The 19,076-nt window shown below is 53.7% G+C and overlaps 2 protein-coding genes and 1 long non-coding RNA gene across 4 annotated transcripts; all 3 read right to left on the bottom strand.

Moving 5' to 3' along the window:
- Window positions 1-137: 137 nt before the first annotated feature.
- Window positions 138-8,365, bottom strand: LOC311199759 (germ cell-less protein-like 1; the record flags this gene model as incomplete). Its single annotated transcript, XM_084273890.1, has 9 exons — window positions 8,084-8,365; window positions 7,473-7,596; window positions 4,601-4,697; window positions 3,067-3,164; window positions 1,734-1,846; window positions 995-1,060; window positions 732-816; window positions 271-500; window positions 138-147 (listed from the first exon to the last, which is right to left on the bottom strand). Exons 1-9 carry the CDS (start codon window positions 8,254-8,256, stop codon window positions 138-140), a joined length of 996 nt encoding a protein of 331 aa, XP_084130016.1. The 5' UTR covers window positions 8,257-8,365.
- Window positions 8,366-10,108: 1,743 nt separating this feature from the next.
- On the bottom strand, window positions 10,109-11,537 carry LOC311199840. Its single transcript, XR_014617781.1, has 4 exons — window positions 11,469-11,537; window positions 11,082-11,144; window positions 10,662-10,803; window positions 10,109-10,305 (listed from the first exon to the last, which is right to left on the bottom strand). It is a non-coding gene; the product is annotated as an uncharacterized lncRNA (long non-coding RNA).
- A 4,920-nt stretch (window positions 11,538-16,457) lies between these two features.
- LOC311199864 (uncharacterized protein) lies at window positions 16,458-18,740 on the bottom strand. Of its 2 annotated transcripts, XM_084274002.1 has the most exons (6): window positions 18,477-18,740; window positions 18,281-18,382; window positions 17,832-17,939; window positions 17,445-17,507; window positions 17,025-17,166; window positions 16,458-16,668 (listed from the first exon to the last, which is right to left on the bottom strand). In XM_084274002.1, exons 1-6 carry the CDS (start codon window positions 18,580-18,582, stop codon window positions 16,590-16,592), a joined length of 600 nt encoding a protein of 199 aa, XP_084130128.1. In that variant the 5' UTR covers window positions 18,583-18,740; the 3' UTR covers window positions 16,458-16,589. The 2 variants fall into 2 exon arrangements, with proteins under 2 accessions (XP_084130128.1, XP_084130129.1); XM_084274003.1 differs by lacking the exon at window positions 17,445-17,507.
- Between the last annotated feature and the right edge of the window lie 336 nt (window positions 18,741-19,076).

Genomic DNA, 19,076 nt, shown 5'->3' with positions numbered 1-19,076 from the left:
TGGGAGTTTTAACTTTTTCATTGAGAAAGCTGCTACAGACAGGAGAATCACCTGCTGCAGCTAAAATTCAGGTATTGCTTACATTCAAATCCTTCCAGCAGAAGTGTCAGATCAAACTTTTCCTCTTTCAAAATACACTAGTGCCTTCTAGCAAAAAGGCAACAAAAGCTTATCCTAAGCAAACAACAGCAAAAGCAGCAAAGCAGAAGCAGGGACTGTGTCTGCTCACTTGAAAACACAGCAACAAAACAGTGAGAAAGCCACCAGCACGGAGAATCTGGTGCCAGGGACTGTTGGCAGAGGCAAATCTTCCCAGGAGAACTAAGAAAGGATGGGAGAGGATGAAGACTACTGATTTTACTTCTAACCCATACCTTTTCCAGTCCCAGGCTGTGCCACCCAATCCTACCTTTCCTTCGCTTGGCAAACCAGGCATCAGCTTCGGTGAGGAGCTGTTTCAAAGACCCATTCCAGGAAGGCACTAGCTGAAGGAACATCCACTAGGTAAAAGAAGCAAACTCTAGTGAGTTAATTGAAGAAGTTTTCAAGCAAGTAATACATGTTTTAAAGAGACATCCTCATAATGCATTAATCCCTACAGAGATTCTGATACTGATGTTAAATACTTTCAGTGAAGGACTATGAAGAGTAAAATTCTCATCACCTTACAAATCAACTACTACACAGGAGTTCAAGGTCACTGAGCACCAGCCAGACCCTTTGCCAAGTACCTTTTTGAGAACACTATACACGTCCATTTCCACTTGCATTACAAACAGGTTAGAAGAGCTGATCAGCTGTTTCATGAGGTTTATGCTTGGGGAAAAGAAAAAAAAAAAGAAGAGAAATCAAAAAAAGAGAAGTCACAGGGGTTCTAAAGAGAGAAGAGACAAAACCAAGACAGGCAGTGAAGTAACAAGGAAATCCTGTCATGAGCTCTATGCTTTGGAAGACAGCGTATTTCATCACTCAAAGTTAACTGAAGCCTGAATACCTGAGATCTTTGAAGAGTTCAACGCTCTGGTGAGTCATCAGGTTATTCAAGAGCCATTCAAGGCACCTGGATTAAGCACAAGGAATTAGCACCTTCATTCAACATTTCTGCAGCAGGTGCTCAGGCTCACAAAGCCTGAATACTACTACCCCAGGATCCTGAAACACTGCTGTAGCCCAGACATGAATATACAACCCCCACCAAAGTTATTTCAAAACCATAGAATTTTTTCCCCCAAACTTTTCTGTAACTCAAAAGTTGCATTTATGTTTCTCTCATGGTACAATAAAAGCTAAATGCAAAGTGCTGTGAATGCCACAAAAAGCCCTGAGAACACACTAATCCACAGCAGAAGGAAGCAGTTTGCACTTGCCCTCAGAGTCCTGCTCCTAAATGTGTTGTTATCCCTCCTAACTGTGATAAAGCTAAGCTTAAATTCAGAATATTAAAGCAGCTTTGCATTAAGAGTTAAAGAGTACAATTTCATTGTCACACTGAAGACCAAACATAGTCTTTATTAATTAATTAACTCATTCACAGTGTAGGGCAATCTCTCTGTTACAACCCACTCCAATTTGAAGGTAACTGGTTATAGTAGAAACTCAAAAACTAAACAGGGCAAGCAGTGCCCAAAGCAGACAGTGTGAGGAAAAAACCAATTTGGGCACTATTTCAGTGTTTGCAGACTCCCACTTGTAATCAGCAATGCCCAAAGCAGCCTGGAGAAAGGAAGCCTTACTTTTTCTTCACAGAGTCTAACCCGTAGGTCCCTGCTGAGTTGTAGTAGCCACACACAGTCTTTGCATTAATGGTTTCCTTCATTGTTTCACCACATTGCTGGATTAAGCCATCCTGTGGGGAGGGGGGAAGAAAAAACCAACCCACAAGCATTCAGTGTTTTAATTTCCAAATAGGAAGTGTCAAATAGTGTGCAGTTCATATATATTTTCCTGGGTCACTGAAGTCACACATGCTGCTGTGACCTATGCTACCCAAAAATTTAGACCATCATGCCTGAGAAGAGTAGGGTTTTCTTAGGAATATATCACATGAAATCACCTGAACAAACACCTTCAGGGTAAAATAAGTCACAGAACACAGAACTGTAGGGGTTGGAAGGGGCCTCCAGAGCCCATGGGGTCCAACCCCCTGCCCAAGCAGGGTCCCTGGGACAGGGCACACAGGTCGGTGTCCAGACGGGGCTGGAATCTCTCCAGAGAAGGAGACTCCACACCCCCTGGGCAGCCTGTCCCAGGGCTCCCTCACCCTCACTGGGGAAAAGTTCTTTCACAGATTGGTGGGGAACTCCCTGTGCTCCAACTTGAGGCCACCACCCCTTGTCCTGTCCCCACAGACACTGAAAAGGGGCTGCCCACGTCCTCCTGCATCCCATACTGAAGATATTGATAAACATTAATAAGGTCCCCCCTTAGTCTTCTCCTCTCCAGGCTGAACAGCCCCAGCTCCCTCAGCCTTTCCTCACAGGGGAGATGCTCCAGGCCCTTCAGCATCTCCATGTCCCTCTTCTGGACTCTCTCCAGGAGATCCCTGTCTGTTTGATCCCAGGGAGCCCAGAACTGGCCACAACACTCCAGGTGGGGCCTGAGCAGGGCAGAGCAGAGGGGGAGGATCCCCTCCTGTGACCTGCTGCCCACACTCCTCCTGATGCACCCAGGATCCCATTGTCTCTCTCAGCCCCCAGGGCACACTGCTGGCTCATGGCCACCCTGTCACCCACCAGGACCCCCGGGTCCTTCTCCACAGAGCTCCTCTCCAGCAGATCATCCCCAGCCTGTACTGATTCAAGCAGTTATTCCTTCCCATGAGCTGTTAAAACATACTACAATCTACTTCTAGAGATGATTCTGAAAGCAGCATTTAATATTACAACTGAATCTTAGAGCATTTTTAACTAAACCCACTGCATTGTGATTGGGTTTCCCCCCTCCCCATGTAGTCTGAAAAGAAGATTCATTTCCCTGGGTGAAACAGAACACATGTGTGAGCCTATTCTGAACTGTTATCTTGATCTAAAAAGGAAAACATCAAAATATTGCCTGTTTATTACTCACAAGCTGCAACATGCAGGCTGCTGCTAAGAGTGCAACCACCCGGCTGGGTTTTATTAACACATCATCTCTGTAGAAGGAGCCAAAAGCCACCTGTAGAGCTGCAAAGAACACAAGTGTCAAACAAGGTAACTTAAAAAAATCCTTCAGAATAACCAAAACCACTTGAGGGAGGGCATTCAATACAATCTTACCTGCTCTGGTTAAAAAGCCAGTATTTAGCCACAGAGAACAGGGCACTGACCAACAAAATGCAGTTGTTTCTACTATTTCAACAATATAACCATTGTGAAACAGCCATGGAACAAGGTGCAGAGCAGTGGCACTAGGTAAGAACCTAAACCTCATGCTCCCTCTCTGCATCAGTCACTTAGCACCATGTTCAGACAGTGCTAGGAAGTCACAAGTTCCCTGAAGAACACAGCTTCTTCACTCCACGGTGCCTGGAAGCTCAGAGAAACCTGCTGTCCACTCCCACCAGCCACCCCCCTGAGAGCAGGACACTCAGCAGCTTTTCCAGACCACACCAGAGGAAGATGCAATTCAGGTTCTGACACTTGGGTCTCCACAGGATTTGCACACATCCATCTCCAGAGCCCTGGTGCTGAAACAACCAGACATGGGGCTGCTTCTCACCTCAGAGGTACAAGAAGGAATTCAACTCCACTGGTGACCCAAGTTCAGCACAAAACTGAATGAGGACAAACCAAATTATCTCAGTTTTCTATTTACTAGTTGGGAAGTTATTTTTAAAGTATTAAAAATTAGGTTTTAAGCACAGAATCACAAGGTTGGAAAAGACCTTTGAAGATCAAGTCCAACCTAAGCTAAACCAGACCCCTGAGCACCTCATCTCCCCTATTTTGAACACATCCAGGGAAGGTGACACAATGACATCCCTGGGCAGCCTGTGCCAGGGTCCAAAAACTCTTTCAGTACAAAATATTTTTCTAATGTCCAATCTAAACCTGCCCTGGGGCAGCTTGAGCCCATTGCCCCTTGTCCCAGCTCCTGTCCCCTGGCTGAAGAGACCATCGCCCACCTCTCTGCACCCTCCTGGCAGGGCAGGGGAGGTGGGGAGAAGGGCTCCCCTCAGCCTCCTCTTCTCCAGGCTGAACACCCCCAATCCCCTCAGCTGCTCCTCAGAGGATTCGCCCTCCAGCCCCTTCCCCAGCCTGGTTGCCCTTCTCTGGACTCACTCCAGGACCTCAATGTCCTTCTGATGCTGAGGAGCCCAGAACTGGACCCAGCATTCGAGCTGCAGCCTCCCCAGTGCCCAGTCCAGGGGCACAATCCCCTCCCCAGCCCTACTGGCCACACTATTTCTGACACAAGCCAGGATGCCCTTGGCCTTCCTGGCTGCCTGGGCACACTGCTGGCTCCTGTTCAGCCTGCAGTCACCCAACACCCCCAGGTCCTTCTTTCCTGACAGCTCTCCAGCCAGTCTCCCCCAGCCTGTAGCTTGGGGTGTTTTTTTGTAAGGATGAGCTGAAGCTCTATCTTCAGAGTTCACATTAGAAGAAAGGTTCCCACTTACCTTCTATATCAATATTTTGGTCAGGAATCTCCAGCTCTATAACATTCATGTTAGATTCTTTCCAAGACCCACTGAACATGCTGGAAAAGTAGCCTGACTGTATGAGGGAAGACAAGAGAAGTAGAACTCAAGTAAGAGATTTAATTCAAATTAAACAGCCAAAAGCAGCACATGGAACAAAAAAAATATGGTTAATATTCTGCTTTATGTGGAACAAAATGTGTTAAGGGAACTTTTCACAAGCTAAAACTTTCTGACACACTTGAGCAAGGGCTCACTGGGGTTGTCACTCTATTTCTGCAAGTGAAAACACCCAGAGAACATCTGGACTGCACATCTGTCATCAGCATTAAGTCAGGAGCTTTCAAGAGCCAGAAAAGCCACAGAGGCTCTTTTCCTACACATGGCACCACCACTGGGGAATCAGTCCAAGAACTAAGTTCTTGATGTTCCCAGCAGGCAACAAGGAACACCAGCCTGGGTAACCAAAGCAGGAAAGAACATGCAAGACACACATATTAAGGTACAAGGTTGCAGTCTCATACCAAGGACACACACACACACCAACCACTTCTGTAAATATACCTTTTATTATAAAGCCTAAGGCATATAAAACTAGAATTTGATAGGTTTCCATCCAGGTGTAGTGAAATACACTGCTCTGCTAACCTTCCTGGTTTTCCCTCTCAGCAGCAGCTCTGCCCATTATGGGATGCTATCACTCACTGAAGTTTACTGGAGGGATTATCAAAATAAAGGCAATTTGTACAGATTCCCTGACCTCTTAACTCTGCATGTTGACTCAGGGCAGCAACCAACACAAAACCCAATTCTGTTTCTGGAGAAGTCCTTCAGCATAGCTGCTAACTATGGTGACATACACCACACTGCCCTCAAAACCAGGACCTTGGGTGTTTTACCAGTGTTCAGGAGGCCACCTTAGCTTCACTGTGTGGAACAACTCTTCCATTTCATGAGGGTAAATACCCCTGCAGCAAAGAGAATCAGAAAAGGGAAAGCCTCCATTTCTCAGACCTGCCATTCTCAAGCAGACCAGCACCTTACCACCACTTATCAAACTAACTGCAATAACCTGAGATGCCAGAGAAATGGGAACATTCACACTCAGGCAGTCTGCTCAACAAGGCAGAGGAGTCCTCATCATTTCATGAAGAGAGTTATTTGCAACCTCCAAACACATTCAGCCTATGGGAACATAATTCCAATGACAGAGCATGGATGGAAATAGCAACCTGACTTCCAAGCATGGTTAATGTAACCAGAGTTACAGAGCCTCTACAGAAGGAAAATGCAGCTTTCAAAGTCTCTTCAGCAATTACCATTCAATTCCAGTCATCAACCTGTGTGAAGTTTGAAGGAGGAACTTCAGCAACTTGACACACAATCCCAATGCTGATTGCAAAACACCACTGCCAGCAAGAGTCTAAGGACAAGCCAACAATGTGCCCACCCTGCTGATGGTGCTCCCTGGGATAAAAAAAGACAGGGATCTCCTGGAGAGAGTCCAGAGGAGGGACACAAAGATGCTGAAGGGCCTGGAGCATCTCCCCTGGGAGGAAAGGCTGAGGGAGCTGGGGCTGTTCAGCCTGGAGAGGAGAAGACTAAGGGGGGACCTTATTAATGTTTATCAATATCTGAAGGATGGGATGCAGGGGGAAATAGGCAGCCCCTTTTCAGTGTCTGTGGGGACAGGACAAGGGGCAATGGCTGCAAGTTGGAGCACAGGGAGTTCCACACCAACATGGGGAAGAACATTTCCCCAGTGAGGGTGAGGGAGCCCTGGGACAGGCTGCCCAGGGGGTGTGGAGTCTCCTTCTCTGGAGAGATTCCAGCCCCTTCTGGACGCCGACCTGTGTGCCCTGTCCCAGGGAGCTGCTTTGGACCCCATGGGCTCTCAAGGTCCCTTCCAACCCCTGTGATTCTATGAACTGAAGTCCAACTGTACAGTCCACCTATAGCAGGAAACGTTCTTCCCCATGTTGGTGTGGAACTCCCTGTGCTCCAACTTGCAGCCATTGCCCCTTGTCCTGTCCCCACAGACACTGAGAAGGGGCTGGCTGATTCCCCCTGCATCCCCTGCTTCAGATAATTATAGACTTTAATTAGGTCCCCCCTTAGTCTTCTCAAGGCTGAACAGTCCCAACTTACTCAGCCTTTCCTCACAGGGGAGATGCTCCAGGCCCTTCAGCATCTCCATAGCCCTTCTTTGGACTCTCTCCAGGAGATCCCTGTCCTTTTTGTATCAAGGAGCCCAGAACTGGCCACAACACTCCAGGTGGGGCCTGAGCAGGGCAGAGCAGAGGGGGAGGATCCCCTCCTGTCACCTGCTGGCTACACTCCTCCAGATGCACCCCAGGATCCCACTGGCTCTCTTAGCCACCGAAGCACACTGCTGGCTCATGGCCACACTGTCACCCACCAGCACCCCCAGGTCCTTCTCCACTGAGCTTTTCTCCAGCAGGTCACCCCCAGCCTGTCCTGATACAAACAGTTATTCCTTCCCAGGTGCCAGACTCTGCACTTGCTTTTGTTGAACTTCATCTGGTCTCTCCCTGCCCAGCTCTCCAGCCCGTCCAGGTCTCTCTGGATGGCAGCGCAGTGTCCTGCCTGTCAGCCACTCCTCCCAGCTCTGGATCATCAGGTACTTGCTGAGGGTGGATGCTGTTCCCTCATCAAGGTTGTCAATGAAGATATTGACCAGGACTGGACCCAACACCAAGCCCTGGGGAACACCACTAGTAGTAACAGGCCTCCAGTCAGACTCTGCTCCACTGAACACCACCCTCTGGGCTCGGTCTGACACTTCACACTGACCAGATATTGTTTTACACGAGTAAGAAAAGCCTCTTACCTGACACAAGTAGATCTTATGCAGGTTCCACTCCTCTCCCAGAGCACAAATTTTGACATCACTGTTCTCCCCGTTCAAAAACAGAGTCTGATAGATATACTTGGAAGTGCTTTTCAACTTTTTCCTACACCAAGAGGCAAACAGAGGTACAGTCCTCCCATTATTTCCCTTCCAGAAGCAGCCCCAGACATCAAGGAGTGAACGGGGGGGGGGGGTTTCCCTCCCCAGAAGGGCCTGACACCCCCCAGCCCCGGCCCTGCCACCTCCCTTCCCGCCTTTCCTTTCCTGCTGGGACCTTCCCAAAGCAAACAAGCCCCAGCCCCACGGCCAAGCTCCAGCACAACCCTCTTCCCTCCAGCTCACCCCACCTCCTTCCCGCATTACAGGCCCCTGAACACCGGGCTGGCTGCTCCGATATCCCCAGAAGCCGCAACACCCCCCCCCCCCCCCCGGTCCTTCGCCTCACTTCGCCAGCCCACTGGGCCTCCGCGACCACCGTCAGCACCGCAGCCCCTCCCTGGCACCCTGAGGCAGCCACAGCCGAGGCCTGCAGGGGCCCCGCAGAGGCGGAACCGCCGCGTCCCCGGGGCCGAGCGCGGCGCAGGCCGCACCTGCGGGGGGTCTCCAGGAGCCGCTCCTCCCGATCGGCCTCCCCGTCGCTGTCGCTGTCCCCGGGCCCCTCGGCCCCAGCGCGCTTCCTCTTGCCGCTCCGCCCGCCGCCAGCCCCCTCGCCGCGCGGGAGGCCAACCCGCCGCCTCAGCACCCGGCTGCTCAGCGAGCCCATCGCCGCCGCTCCGCCGCCGCCGCCGCTTCTTCTTCTTCATGGGGCCGACCCGGAGCGGATTGAGGCCGGAGCGGGGCCGGCGCCCGCGGCGGCGCCTCAGGACCGGCCGAGAGCGGCCGCCGCCTCTGCGCCTGCGCGGGGAGGAACGGAGCAGCCCCGGGACGGCTCCCGCATTCTGCGCCTGCGCGGCAGGCGGGACCCAGGAGCCGCTGGAGAAGGCGGGAACGCGCAGGGCGCGAGTGGTGCTGCCTCGGGGTGTCATGGCGGCGCTGGGTAGCTGCCTGGTAGCCCGAGGCGGCCGCGCCGGCGGCGGCAGCGACCCCCGGCTCAAAGTCCTCACGCAGGGAAAAAGGCCTCATCTGTTTCATGCTCAAAGCCCTGTTTTCAGACTCCAAACTCCCATTTTTAAGCTGCAAAGCATCACCTGAGGGCGCCAAACCCTGTTTCTCTATGTAAAAACCACATATTCCTACTGAAACGAGGAATGTTTGTTTGTTATAGGATTAAATGGTTGAGGGTCTGGCCAGTAGGAATGTCACACTCGTTATTCCATGGATGGCCTGCTTAAGATACGTAAACGACCAGAGAGATATGGACTAGGAAGACTGGTGGGCCTGGTTTTACCCCCTGCTCAGATAAGAGCCCAGCTTGCCTAGTACGCCTGCGTCAAGAAGAGAGGTGAAAAGTTTATATCTGAGGATGACTTTGAGCCTTCATCTTGGGACCCCCGACGACCACCCTCAAAAGACACTGCGCCTGCGCCACTAGGAGGAGACTATGGAAATGCTGATCTTACTACGAAGCGGGACAGGCCATGCATATGTACAGGCGTGTGGGGCAATCTTATGAGTTTTGTACGATTGGCTGTATAAATATGAGTGCGTTACTGTACGAGTGGCGCACGTCTTTGGAGGAACTATCCCCCGTGCGTCCGCCGGCGATTAAACATACCTTCTTTATAACTTTTTAAGTTGTAAAGTGTGTTTTCCGCGTATCAATACCTAAGGCTCCATAGTCAGCACCCAAAGTCCTGTTCTGAAGGCCAAAGCCCTGCTTTTGAGGGTCCAGACTCTCCTGTGTGGGGCCCAATGCCCTCTTTTCCAGCTCTAAGCCTCCTTGTAGATCCCCAGGCCCTCTAATATGGACCAAAGCTTCATTTGGGCAAGGAGGGGCAAGAGGCTGCTGAGGGGACTGGAAGACAAATGTTGTGAGGGGCGTCTGAGGGAAGCCGGGCTGTTTAGTCTGGAGAAGAGGAGGAGGCTCAGGGGAGAGCTAATGGCTCTCTACAACTCCCTGAAGGGAGGATGTAGAGAGGTGGGGGGCTGACATCTTCTCCCTAGTGACAAGCAATAGGACAAGAGGAGATGGACTCAATTGTGCCGAGGGAAGGTTTAGCTTGGATGTGAGGAAGAATTTCTTCCAATAGAAAGTTTTTAGGCCTTGGAAGGGGCTACCCCGGGAGGTGGTGGAGTCACCAGCCCTGGGGGTATTTAAAATACATGGAGAAGCAGTGCTTAGGGACATGGTTCTGCGATGGCTTTGGCAAGCCAGCTAGATGGTGGGACTCGTTGATGTGAAAGGTCCCTGCTGCAAAGACAGCTGAGGGATTCTGTGATTCTATGATGCCTTGTGGCCATCGAGGAAGCAACAGGTTCCCCCCATTTACAGGACCCAAAGTGTGGTTTATAGCCCCTGTGTCATGATGGGCGGGTCCCATGCCCACCTGCCTGCCTGCTGACCCTGTGAGCATCTGTGGCCCTGCGTGCCCCAAGGTGCAGTTTGGCCCAGGGAACTCCTGGGTTTGCTGCTGTCACGATCAAGAAATTTGTGCTCTGATCAGTGTTTTGCTCTACAGGTTTATTTAGGGTGAGGACTGGTCTTGAAACGTGTCTGGCTGTTCTGGGTGTCCATTAAGGCCAGGGTGAATGTGGGTGGGGTGACGGGGTCCTGGTCTGTTGTTGGTTCCAGGTCTAAGCGGTGGTGGGGTCTGTTGTCTGGTTGTCCAGCAATGAGGTGTAGCTGCTGGTTCTGGACTGGCCAGCCTTGCGCCTGTGGAGACAGGAGGATTCTGAGGATGTGTCCCAGCTGCGGTCTTCGGGGGTACAGGGTGAGCTTCAATGCCATCCACATTGTGGGACACAGGCACTCAGCTGCATGTGGAGCTGTGGGCACAGAGGGCTCTGGGCAGAAAACGGGGTGCTCGGCACCCTCTGGCTCATCTGGGGCTCTGCTCGCCTGCCGCTGGCTCGTCTCCTCTCAGAGACCAACGGGAGTTGGGGTGCAGCTGGGACAGCCTGGCTCCTCTCTTTCTCTGCCCGACCTCTAATGGCTATATGGCTAATAGCAGCCATGGAATACAGACATTTGGAGACCACCCGCCCCCCACCTGCTCCCCATCAACTCACTTCCGCCTCGTCCTCCAGAGAGAGATGGCCCAACACAATAGCATGCCAAAGATGATGGAGCCCAGGATGGCCGCAGCGCCTTCTATACATAATGTTTGGATGTTTCCTGCACTCATTGCATGTTTACTTCTTCCTTCCGCACCTGGAGGAACAATTCTGGACGTGAGCATGTCCTGTGCACCACAGATAATCTCCCAGGTGTCCAGGAAATGTTCTTTCTGACGTTTCTAGCCTCTCTGAAGCAGTGAACATCCTGGGGCTGCCATGTTCCCTCGGTTTCAGAAGCAGCAGAGGAAACGCTGCAAGCCTCCCCTTCTCCTCTCAGGTTTCCTATAATCTTAAGTTCCTTAAGCTCCACCACTTGAAAGCCCCTGTTTTAGGACTTGCTTCCCTTATGGCCCATGCAAGACAGCCCAGTACCTGGATTCAGTGGGAAACGTTCATCTCTGCCGGCACGCCAGGCTTCTCCGGGATTGGGCAGCACTGGCAAAGGTCAGAGAAAGGTAAAGCCTCAGCGTGGCTCCGGCACAGAGGGTGCAGGGGGACGGGGCAGGTGCCCTCTGAGCCGTGCCCGCTCTGGCAGGGCATCCCTTTGGGCCTGAGTGCACGGGAGGGAGCCGCTCGCCTCTCTTGTGCCCAGGACTCCTCCCGGCAAGCTCTGGGATGCTCCTGGCTCCTTTCGGAACAGGCTCCCTGCACTCACAGGCTGGCTGATGATGCCGTGAGCAGCAGCGACACCGGGGGAAGAGCCGGCACACACACAGGGGTTTGATTTGTGACACTGAACGACCAAAGCACAGCAATTACCTGGCACGACGTCTGACTGGCTTGTGGTCTTGTTGTCTGCAGAGAATGGCACTGGATGTCTGTGTCCTTCCGGAACCACCTCCTTGCCCACAGCCCCACTGTCGATCTCTTTAGAAAGAAAGTGAGACAGTTGAATGAGATGCACCTGTTCCCCCTGAGGAGCGTGGTCTCTTCAGGAGGCAATACTTCTCCAAGGACATGGATAGCGCTTAGGAGCAAAGCCTGGCCTTTTATCTGCTGGTCACGTCACTCTGTGTCATTCATGGAGGAGCATTTAGGTGCCAGACACTTTCCCGTTTACCAGTGAGCAGCAAATCCTGACCCGCTGACACACTAGGAGATTGCATGCCATCTTTTGTTTGCCTGCCTTCCTCCCCCTGCTGTGTAGGCCACAGCTTGTCCGTACGTGCATCTCAAACCCCAGCTGGTTAAGAGTGATGGAGACCCACCTCGTGCTGCTTTCACCAAGTCCCTCACCATTGCCTTTAGGACTTCTGATGTCTGCTGGGGAGATTTGCCCCTTTCAGCTCTGGGCCATGGTCTTCGACGACCTGAAGGAACATTTAAAGTGACATTTCTCCCGACTGAAATCCTGACAGCGAGCGCTCAGGCTGTGACGCCAGTCGAGACGGATTCCTCACTCACCCTTGGGACGCCAGGTGAGCTCCAGGGCAGGATCCGGACTGGGGGCTGGGAAAGCTCTCCCTGTACCCACATCTGCAACCAAAGAGTCACAAGGAGTTTCCCTCATACACTGTGATACACCCCCTGATAACCGAACAGCAGAACCTGGACAGGGATCAGGAAGGACACGGCACACACGAGGCAGGTCTGGATTCTCCCACCTGCCACAGACGCCTCGCTCCCACTGGGGCTTTGAGCTGGCAGCTCTCAAAGCAAGTGAAAAGCCACCACGTACCCATGGCACCTCCCTGCAGTGCAGTCCTGGAAGGCAGCTGGGAAGCTGGACGCCCGTCGCCTCCCTCCATGCCTGTAAACAAAGCGACCAGAGAAGCTCCCATGACATCTTGCCGTACACGGCGTCAGATGGGAACGGCAGTGAGTGCCGGCCAAACGCGGGATTGCTCCCTGCGCTCGTCTCTCCCTTCCACACAGCAGCGTTGTGCGGACAGTTCCTGGCTGCCCGGAGCCAACCATGCACAGAGCTGTCGGCAGAACGGACTCCCTGCAGCCCACACCCACTCTCACCTCAGCCCCAACAAGCCCACTGGCTTTGCAGCAGGCCCCAGAAAGCCTGGGAGAGATGGCTTTGTGAGCGTTGGGGCACATCCCTGAGCCTGAGCCATTCCCCCTCTGCTCTTCTGCGTGTCTGAGAACACGCCAAGACAACACAGTGAATTCCCCGGAGCGACACACGAAAACCTAAACGCTGGCGCATTGGCGTGACGTACCGGCGGGATTGCCCTGAGGCTCCAGGCCTGGATCCGGCTGGGAGCTGGGGAGCCCATCGGCTGCAGGCACATCTGTAATCAAGCATGTTGCCGTTAGACCTTGTGATCTCCTTCCTTCCCAGTGAGCTGCGGTGACTGGAGGGGAGTCTGGTACTGGTGTGGGACCGGTCGTGGGCGGGGATTTCCAAAGCCACAGGGGGGCCTGGGCGACCTGTTGGCTGCGGCTGGCAGCTCTCAGAAGTGACCCTTCCAACCTGACACATGCTATGGTTCTGTGCACAGAAGCAGCCCAGATGAAAGCCCTGGAGGAACAATCCCATCATCCACAGGGCTTGTGCAGAAGAGCCTGCTGGCCACTGAGAGCCTGCCCTGGTGCTGCCCCATCTGCTCCCCGGGGCTGTGGGGTGTTCCAGCCTGTCCCTGGGGGACTGGGGTTCACCCAAGGAGAGCACAGCAGGGCTAGATGTGGAAGGCTCCTGTTTTCCTGACAGGACATCTCCTGAGCACGGCCGTCTCTGAGGCTGAAAGGCAGCACTCAGGTGGGCAGCCTGAGAGCCATGGCCCTGGGCACGGGGCTGTGAGAAGTCCAGGGCTTGGAGATGTGATCTCCTGGGCTATTCCTGGTCCCTGCAGTGCCGCTCCAGCCCAGTCACACAGGCCTGAAGGAAGCTGCCCCAGGGCAGGGGGACACAGGGACAGCTCTAGGGACAAAGGCTTCTCACTGCTCCCAGCCCCATCAGTTGCCTGGAAAATACCCGTGGCAGCAGCCACAAAAAGCACCACGGTGTCCCACACCATGGCAATGACCAACAGCCCCTCCTGAAGCAGCTCGACCTTGATATCATTTGCATGGAGGACCAACAGCATCCCTGCTTGCCCATCCCAAGGCAAGCTCCTTGCCCAGGGTGGCAAATGCCAGCAGCTAAACCACTTCAGAAAGTCACCGCTGTCACCATCATTGAGGAAACCACACAAGCACCGCCCCAGCATGCCAGTGCTCCTGAGGGGAGGGAGACTGAGGCATCCCCATCCTGCCCCTTGCCTCATGGACCTTTCCTGGGCATCAGGGCTGGCTCTGCCTAGCACTGAGAGTCACAGGCACAGCCAGGAGCAGCTCTCTTAAATGCCACTGCTGTGTCTCCTGGGGCAGGCAGGTCCTGAGGCACTGCAGAGAGGCTGGGAGGCACTGGTATGGGGAACGCTTGTCCTGCAGTGTGGGGCTTCTCTTGGGAGCTGCTCTGGCGTGGGAGCATTGCAGCAGCAAAGACTCTAAAGCCGCCTTTTTTTGCTGTCTAAAGGCTCAGTTTCAGTGGCAAAGTGTCAATTTCTAAGCCCAGAGAGGCTTTCTTGGTGTCCCAATCCTCATTTTCTAGCTCCATAATGTCATTTTGGTTGCCCAGCACATCATTTTTACAGTCTAAACTGCATCTTGACTGTCAAATTCCACCTATTCCTGGCCAAAACAGCGTCCCTCTTTAGGAGGCTGATCCCATGCCCTGCACATTGGCAGATCCCATGCCCAGGGTCCTGGCTGCTGACCCCGTGGGCATTCATGTCCCTGAGTGCCCCAAGATGCTGTTTAGCCCAGACCTGGGGATCTCCTGGGTTTGCTGCCATCATGAGCCAGAGAGCTGTGCTCTGATCTGCATTTACTGCTGAGCTGTTATATGGAAATAAATGTTGAAGCCTGCAGCTGTTGGTCAGGAGTCTGTTGTCACACCCCAAACCTGTCCCCTGTTTGGGCTGCCTCCGGCCCTTTTGGGAGGATGGGGCGGTGGGATTGGGGGTGGTCTCCCTTCATCTCAGGGCTGGATGGTGCTGGGCCAGTCCTGCAAAATGTCTCTGGCTGCATTGGATGGGCATTGGGGCCGAGCAGCTTTTCAAGGTACAAGTGGCAATGGCTGCTGCAGTTGCCTCGGCTCTCAGAGGAGCTGGGATCGGTTGTCCATCTGTCCCGCTGCAGGTGCAGCTGGCGCTGTGGGACCAGGCTCCTGAAGCTGCAGCCAGGTGCCTGTGGAGACAGGAGGCTGCCAAGGCCCTGCCATGGCTGTGGTGCTGGGTGCTGCAGGATGTTGTTCCACACCAGCTGCACTGTGGGACGCAGGCACTTGGCTGCACATGGAGTTGTGTCCCCTATATAGAGGGCCACAGGTCCTTACTGCCTGTCAAACCACCCCAGAGGGATGCAGGCTCTCACCCAGGGCCCTTCTGCAGGCCTCTCCCAAGGGCTGCTCTCTGCCCTCGTCACCCAGAAAGGCCCAGCCTTGGACCTGCTCCCATGGCCGCACGGCTGGTGATTGCCCAGCTCTCTGGTCTGACCAGGTCTCTCTTTGAGGTCTAAAAGCCTCATTTTGGGGGTCCAAGGCCTCATGGAAAAGTTCCAAGCCACACTTTTAAGGTGACAGGACTCCCCTACTTAGGAGCCCAGACCATCCCCTTGAAGGCCTCAAGCCTGCTTTTGAAGGCCCCCCCACTGCCTCCACGTGAGAGTACAGAGCCTCCTTCTCTGGCTCCAGAGTGTCGCTTTTAGGAACCATAGCCCAATTGTGAAGATTCAGCCCCGAGTTTTCTGTGCCCAAAGTTTGGTTTTAGGGGGCAAACTCCTTACACAGGGAAAAAGGCCTCATCTGTTTCATGCTCAAAGCCCTGTTTTCAGACTCCAAACTCCCATTTTTAGTCTGCAAAGCATCACCTGAGGACTCCAAACCCTGTTTCTGTATGGAAAGCCACATATTCATTCCTAAGGCTCCACTGTCAGCACCCAAAGTCCTGTTCTGAAGGCCAAAGCCCTGCTTTTGAGGGTCCAGACTCTCCTGTGTGGGGCCCAATGCCCTCTTTTCCAGCTCTAAGCCTCCTTGTAGATCCCCAGGCCCTCTAATATGGACCAAAGCTTCATTTGGGCAAGGAGGGGCAAGAGGCTGCTGAGGGGACTGGAAGACAAATGTTGTGAGGGGCGTCTGAGGGAAGCCGGGCTGTTTAGTCTGGAGAAGAGGAGGAGGCTCAGGGGAGAGCTAATGGCTCTCTACAACTCCCTGAAGGGAGGATGTAGAGAGGTGGGGGGCTGACATCTTCTCCCTAGTGACAAGCAATAGGACAAGAGGAGATGGACTCAATTGTGCCGAGGGAAGGTTTAGCTTGGATGTGAGGAAGAATTTCTTCCAATAGAAAGTTTTTAGGCCTTGGAAGGGGCTACCCCGGGAGGTGGTGGAGTCACCAGCCCTGGGGGTATTTAAAATACATGGAGAAGCAGTGCTTAGGGACATGGTTCTGCGATGGCTTTGGCAAGCCAGCTAGATGGTGGGACTCGTTGATGTGAAAGGTCCCTGCTGCAAAGACAGCTGAGGGATTCTGTGATTCTATGATGCCTTGTGGCCATCGAGGAAGCAACAGGTTCCCCCCATTTACAGGACCCAAAGTGTGGTTTATAGCCCCTGTGTCATGATGGGGGGTTCCCATGCCCACCTGCCTGCCTGCTGACCCTGTGAGCATCCTTAGCCCTGCGTGCCCCAAGGTGCAGTTTGGCCCAGGGAACTCCTGGGTTTGCTGCTGTCACGATCAAGAAATTTGTGCTCTGATCAGTGTTTCGCTCTACAGGTTTATTTAGGGTGAGGACTGGTCTTGAAACGTGTCTGGCTGTTCTGGGTGTCCATTAAGGCCAGGGTGAATGTGGGTGGGGTGACGGGGTCCTGGTCTGTTGTTGGTTCCAGGTCTAAGCGGTGGTGGGGTCTGTTGTCTGGTTGTCCAGCAATGAGGTGTAGCTGCTGGTTCTGGACTGGCCAGCCTTGCGCCTGTGGAGACAGGAGGATTCTGAGGATGTGTCCCAGCTGCGGTCTTCGGGGGTACAGGGTGAGCTTCAATGCCATCCACATTGTGGGACACAGGCACTCAGCTGCATGTGGAGCTGTGGGCACAGAGGGCTCTGGGCAGAAAACGGGGTGCTCGGCACCCTCTGGCTCATCTGGGGCTCTGCTCGCCTGCCGCTGGCTCGTCTCCTCTCAGAGACCAACGGGAGTTGGGGTGCAGCTGGGACAGCCTGGCTCCTCTCTTTCTCTGCCCGACCTCTAATGGCTATATGGCTAATAGCAGCCATGGAATACAGACATTTGGAGACCACCCGCCCCCCACCTGCTCCCCATCAACTCACTTCCGCCTCGTCCTCCAGAGAGAGATGGCCCAACACAATAGCATGCCAAAGATGATGGAGCCCAGGATGGCCGCAGCGCCTTCTATACATAATGTTTGGATGTTTCCTGCACTCATTGCATGTTTACTTCTTCCTTCCGCACCTGGAGGAACAATTCTGGACGTGAGCATGTCCTGTGCACCACAGATAATCTCCCAGGTATCCAGGAAATGTTCTTTCTGACGTTTCTAGCCTCTCTGAAGCAGTGAACATCCTGGGGCTGCCATGTCCTCTCGGTTTCAGAAGCAGCAGAGGAAACGCTGCAAGCCTCCCCTTCTCCTCTCAGGTTTCCTATAATCTTAAGTTCCTTAAGCTCCACCACTTGAAAGCCCCTGTTTTAGGACTTGCTTCCCTTATGGCCCATGCAAGACAGCCCAGTACCTGGATTCAGTGGGAAACGTTCATCTCTGCCGGCACGCCAGGCTTCTCCGGGATTGGGCAGCACTGGCAAAGGTCAGAGAAAGGTAAAGCCTCAGCGTGGCTCCGGCACAGAGGGTGCAGGGGGATGGGGCAGGTTCCCTCTGAGCCGTGCCCGCTCTGGCAGGGCATCCCTTGGGGCCTGAGTGCACGGGAGGGAGCCGCTCGCCTCTCTTGTGCCCAGGACTCCTCCCGGCAAGTTCTGGGATGCTCCTGGCTCCTTTTGGAACAGGCTCCCTGCACTCACAGGCTGGCTGATGATGCCGTGAGCAGCAGCGGCACCGGGGGAAGAGCCGGCACACACACAGGGCTTTGATTTGTGACTCTGGACGACCAAAGCACAGCAATTACCTGGCATGAAGTCTGACTGGCTTGTGGTCTTGTTGTCTGCAGAGAATGGCACTGGCTGGCTCTGTGCTTCCGGAACCACCTCCTTGCCCATAGCCCCACTGTCGATCTCTTTAGAAAGAAAGTGAGACAGTTGAATGAGATGCACCTGTTCCCCCTGAGGAGCGTGGTCTCTTCAGGAGGCAATACTTCTCCAAGGACATGGATAGCGCTTAGAAGCAAAGCCTGGGCTTTTATCTGCTGGTCACGTCACACCGTGTCATTCATGGAGGAGCATTTAGGTGTCAGACACTTTCCTGTTTACCAGTGAGCAGCAAATCCTGACCCGCTGACACACTAGGAGATTGCATGCCATCTTTTGTTTGCCTGCCTTCCTCCCCCTGCTGTGTAGGCCACAGCTTGTCCGTACGTGCATCTCAAACCCCAGCTGGTTAAGAGTGATGGAGACCCACCTTGTGCTGCTTTCATCATGTCCCTCGCAATTGCCATTAGGACTTCTGATGTCTGCTGGGGAGATTTGCCCCTTTCAGCTCTGGGCCATGGTCTTCGACGACCTGAAGGAACATTTAAAGTGACATTTCTCCCGACTGAAATCCTGACAGCGAGCGCTCAGGCTGTGACGCCAGTCGAGACGGATTCCTCACTCACCCCTGGGATGCCAGTTGAGCTCCAGTGCAGGATCTGGACTGGGGGGTGTGAAAGCTCTCCCTGTACCCACATCTGCAACCAAAGAGTCACAAGGAGTTTCCCTCATACACTGTGATACACCCCCTGATAACCGAACAGCAGAACCTGGACAGGGATCAGGAAGGACACGGCACACACGAGGCAGGTCTGGATTCTCCCACCTGCCACAGACGCCTCGCTCCCACTGGGGCTTTGAGCTGGCAGCTCTCAAAGCAAGTGAAAAGCCACCACGTACCCATGGCACCTCCCTGCAGTGCAGTCCTGGAAGGCAGCTGGGAAGCTGGACGCCCGTCGCCTCCCTCCATGCCTGTAAACAAAGCGACCAGAGAAGCTCCCATGACATCTTGCCGTCCACGGCGTCAGATGGGAACGGCAGTGAGTGCCGGCCAAACGCGGGATTGCTCCCTGCGCTCGTCTCTCCCTTCCACACAGCAGCGTTGTGCGGACAGTTCCTGGCTGCCCGGAGCCAACCATGCACAGAGCTGTCGGCAGAACGGACTCCCTGCAGCCCACACCCACTCTCACCTCAGCCCCAACAAGCCCGCTGGCTTTGCAGCAGGC

The sequence above is a fragment of the Gallinula chloropus genome (assembly GCF_964237585.1).
Source record: "Gallinula chloropus genome assembly, chromosome: 21".
Classification (NCBI taxonomy): Eukaryota; Metazoa; Chordata; class Aves; order Gruiformes; family Rallidae; genus Gallinula; species Gallinula chloropus.
The sequence above is the reverse complement of the archived record's forward strand: the minus strand, read 5'-3'. Positions and strand labels throughout refer to the sequence as shown.

What these genes read in the sequence shown, in the direction of transcription:
- LOC311199864 (XM_084274002.1), bottom strand. Translation starts at nt 18,582, where the DNA reads ATGAGGGAAACTCCTTGTGACTCTTTGGTTGCAGATGTGGGTACAGGG. An exon ending in CCAGTCAGACTTCATGCCAG is followed by an intron (nt 17,508 to 17,831) that starts GTAATTGCTGTG and finishes GACCTTTGCCAG; the next exon opens with TGCTGCCCAATCCCGGAGAA. An exon ending in CTCTGGAGGACGAGGCGGAA is followed by an intron (nt 16,669 to 17,024) that starts GTGAGTTGATGG and finishes CTGTCTCCACAG; the next exon opens with GCGCAAGGCTGGCCAGTCCA.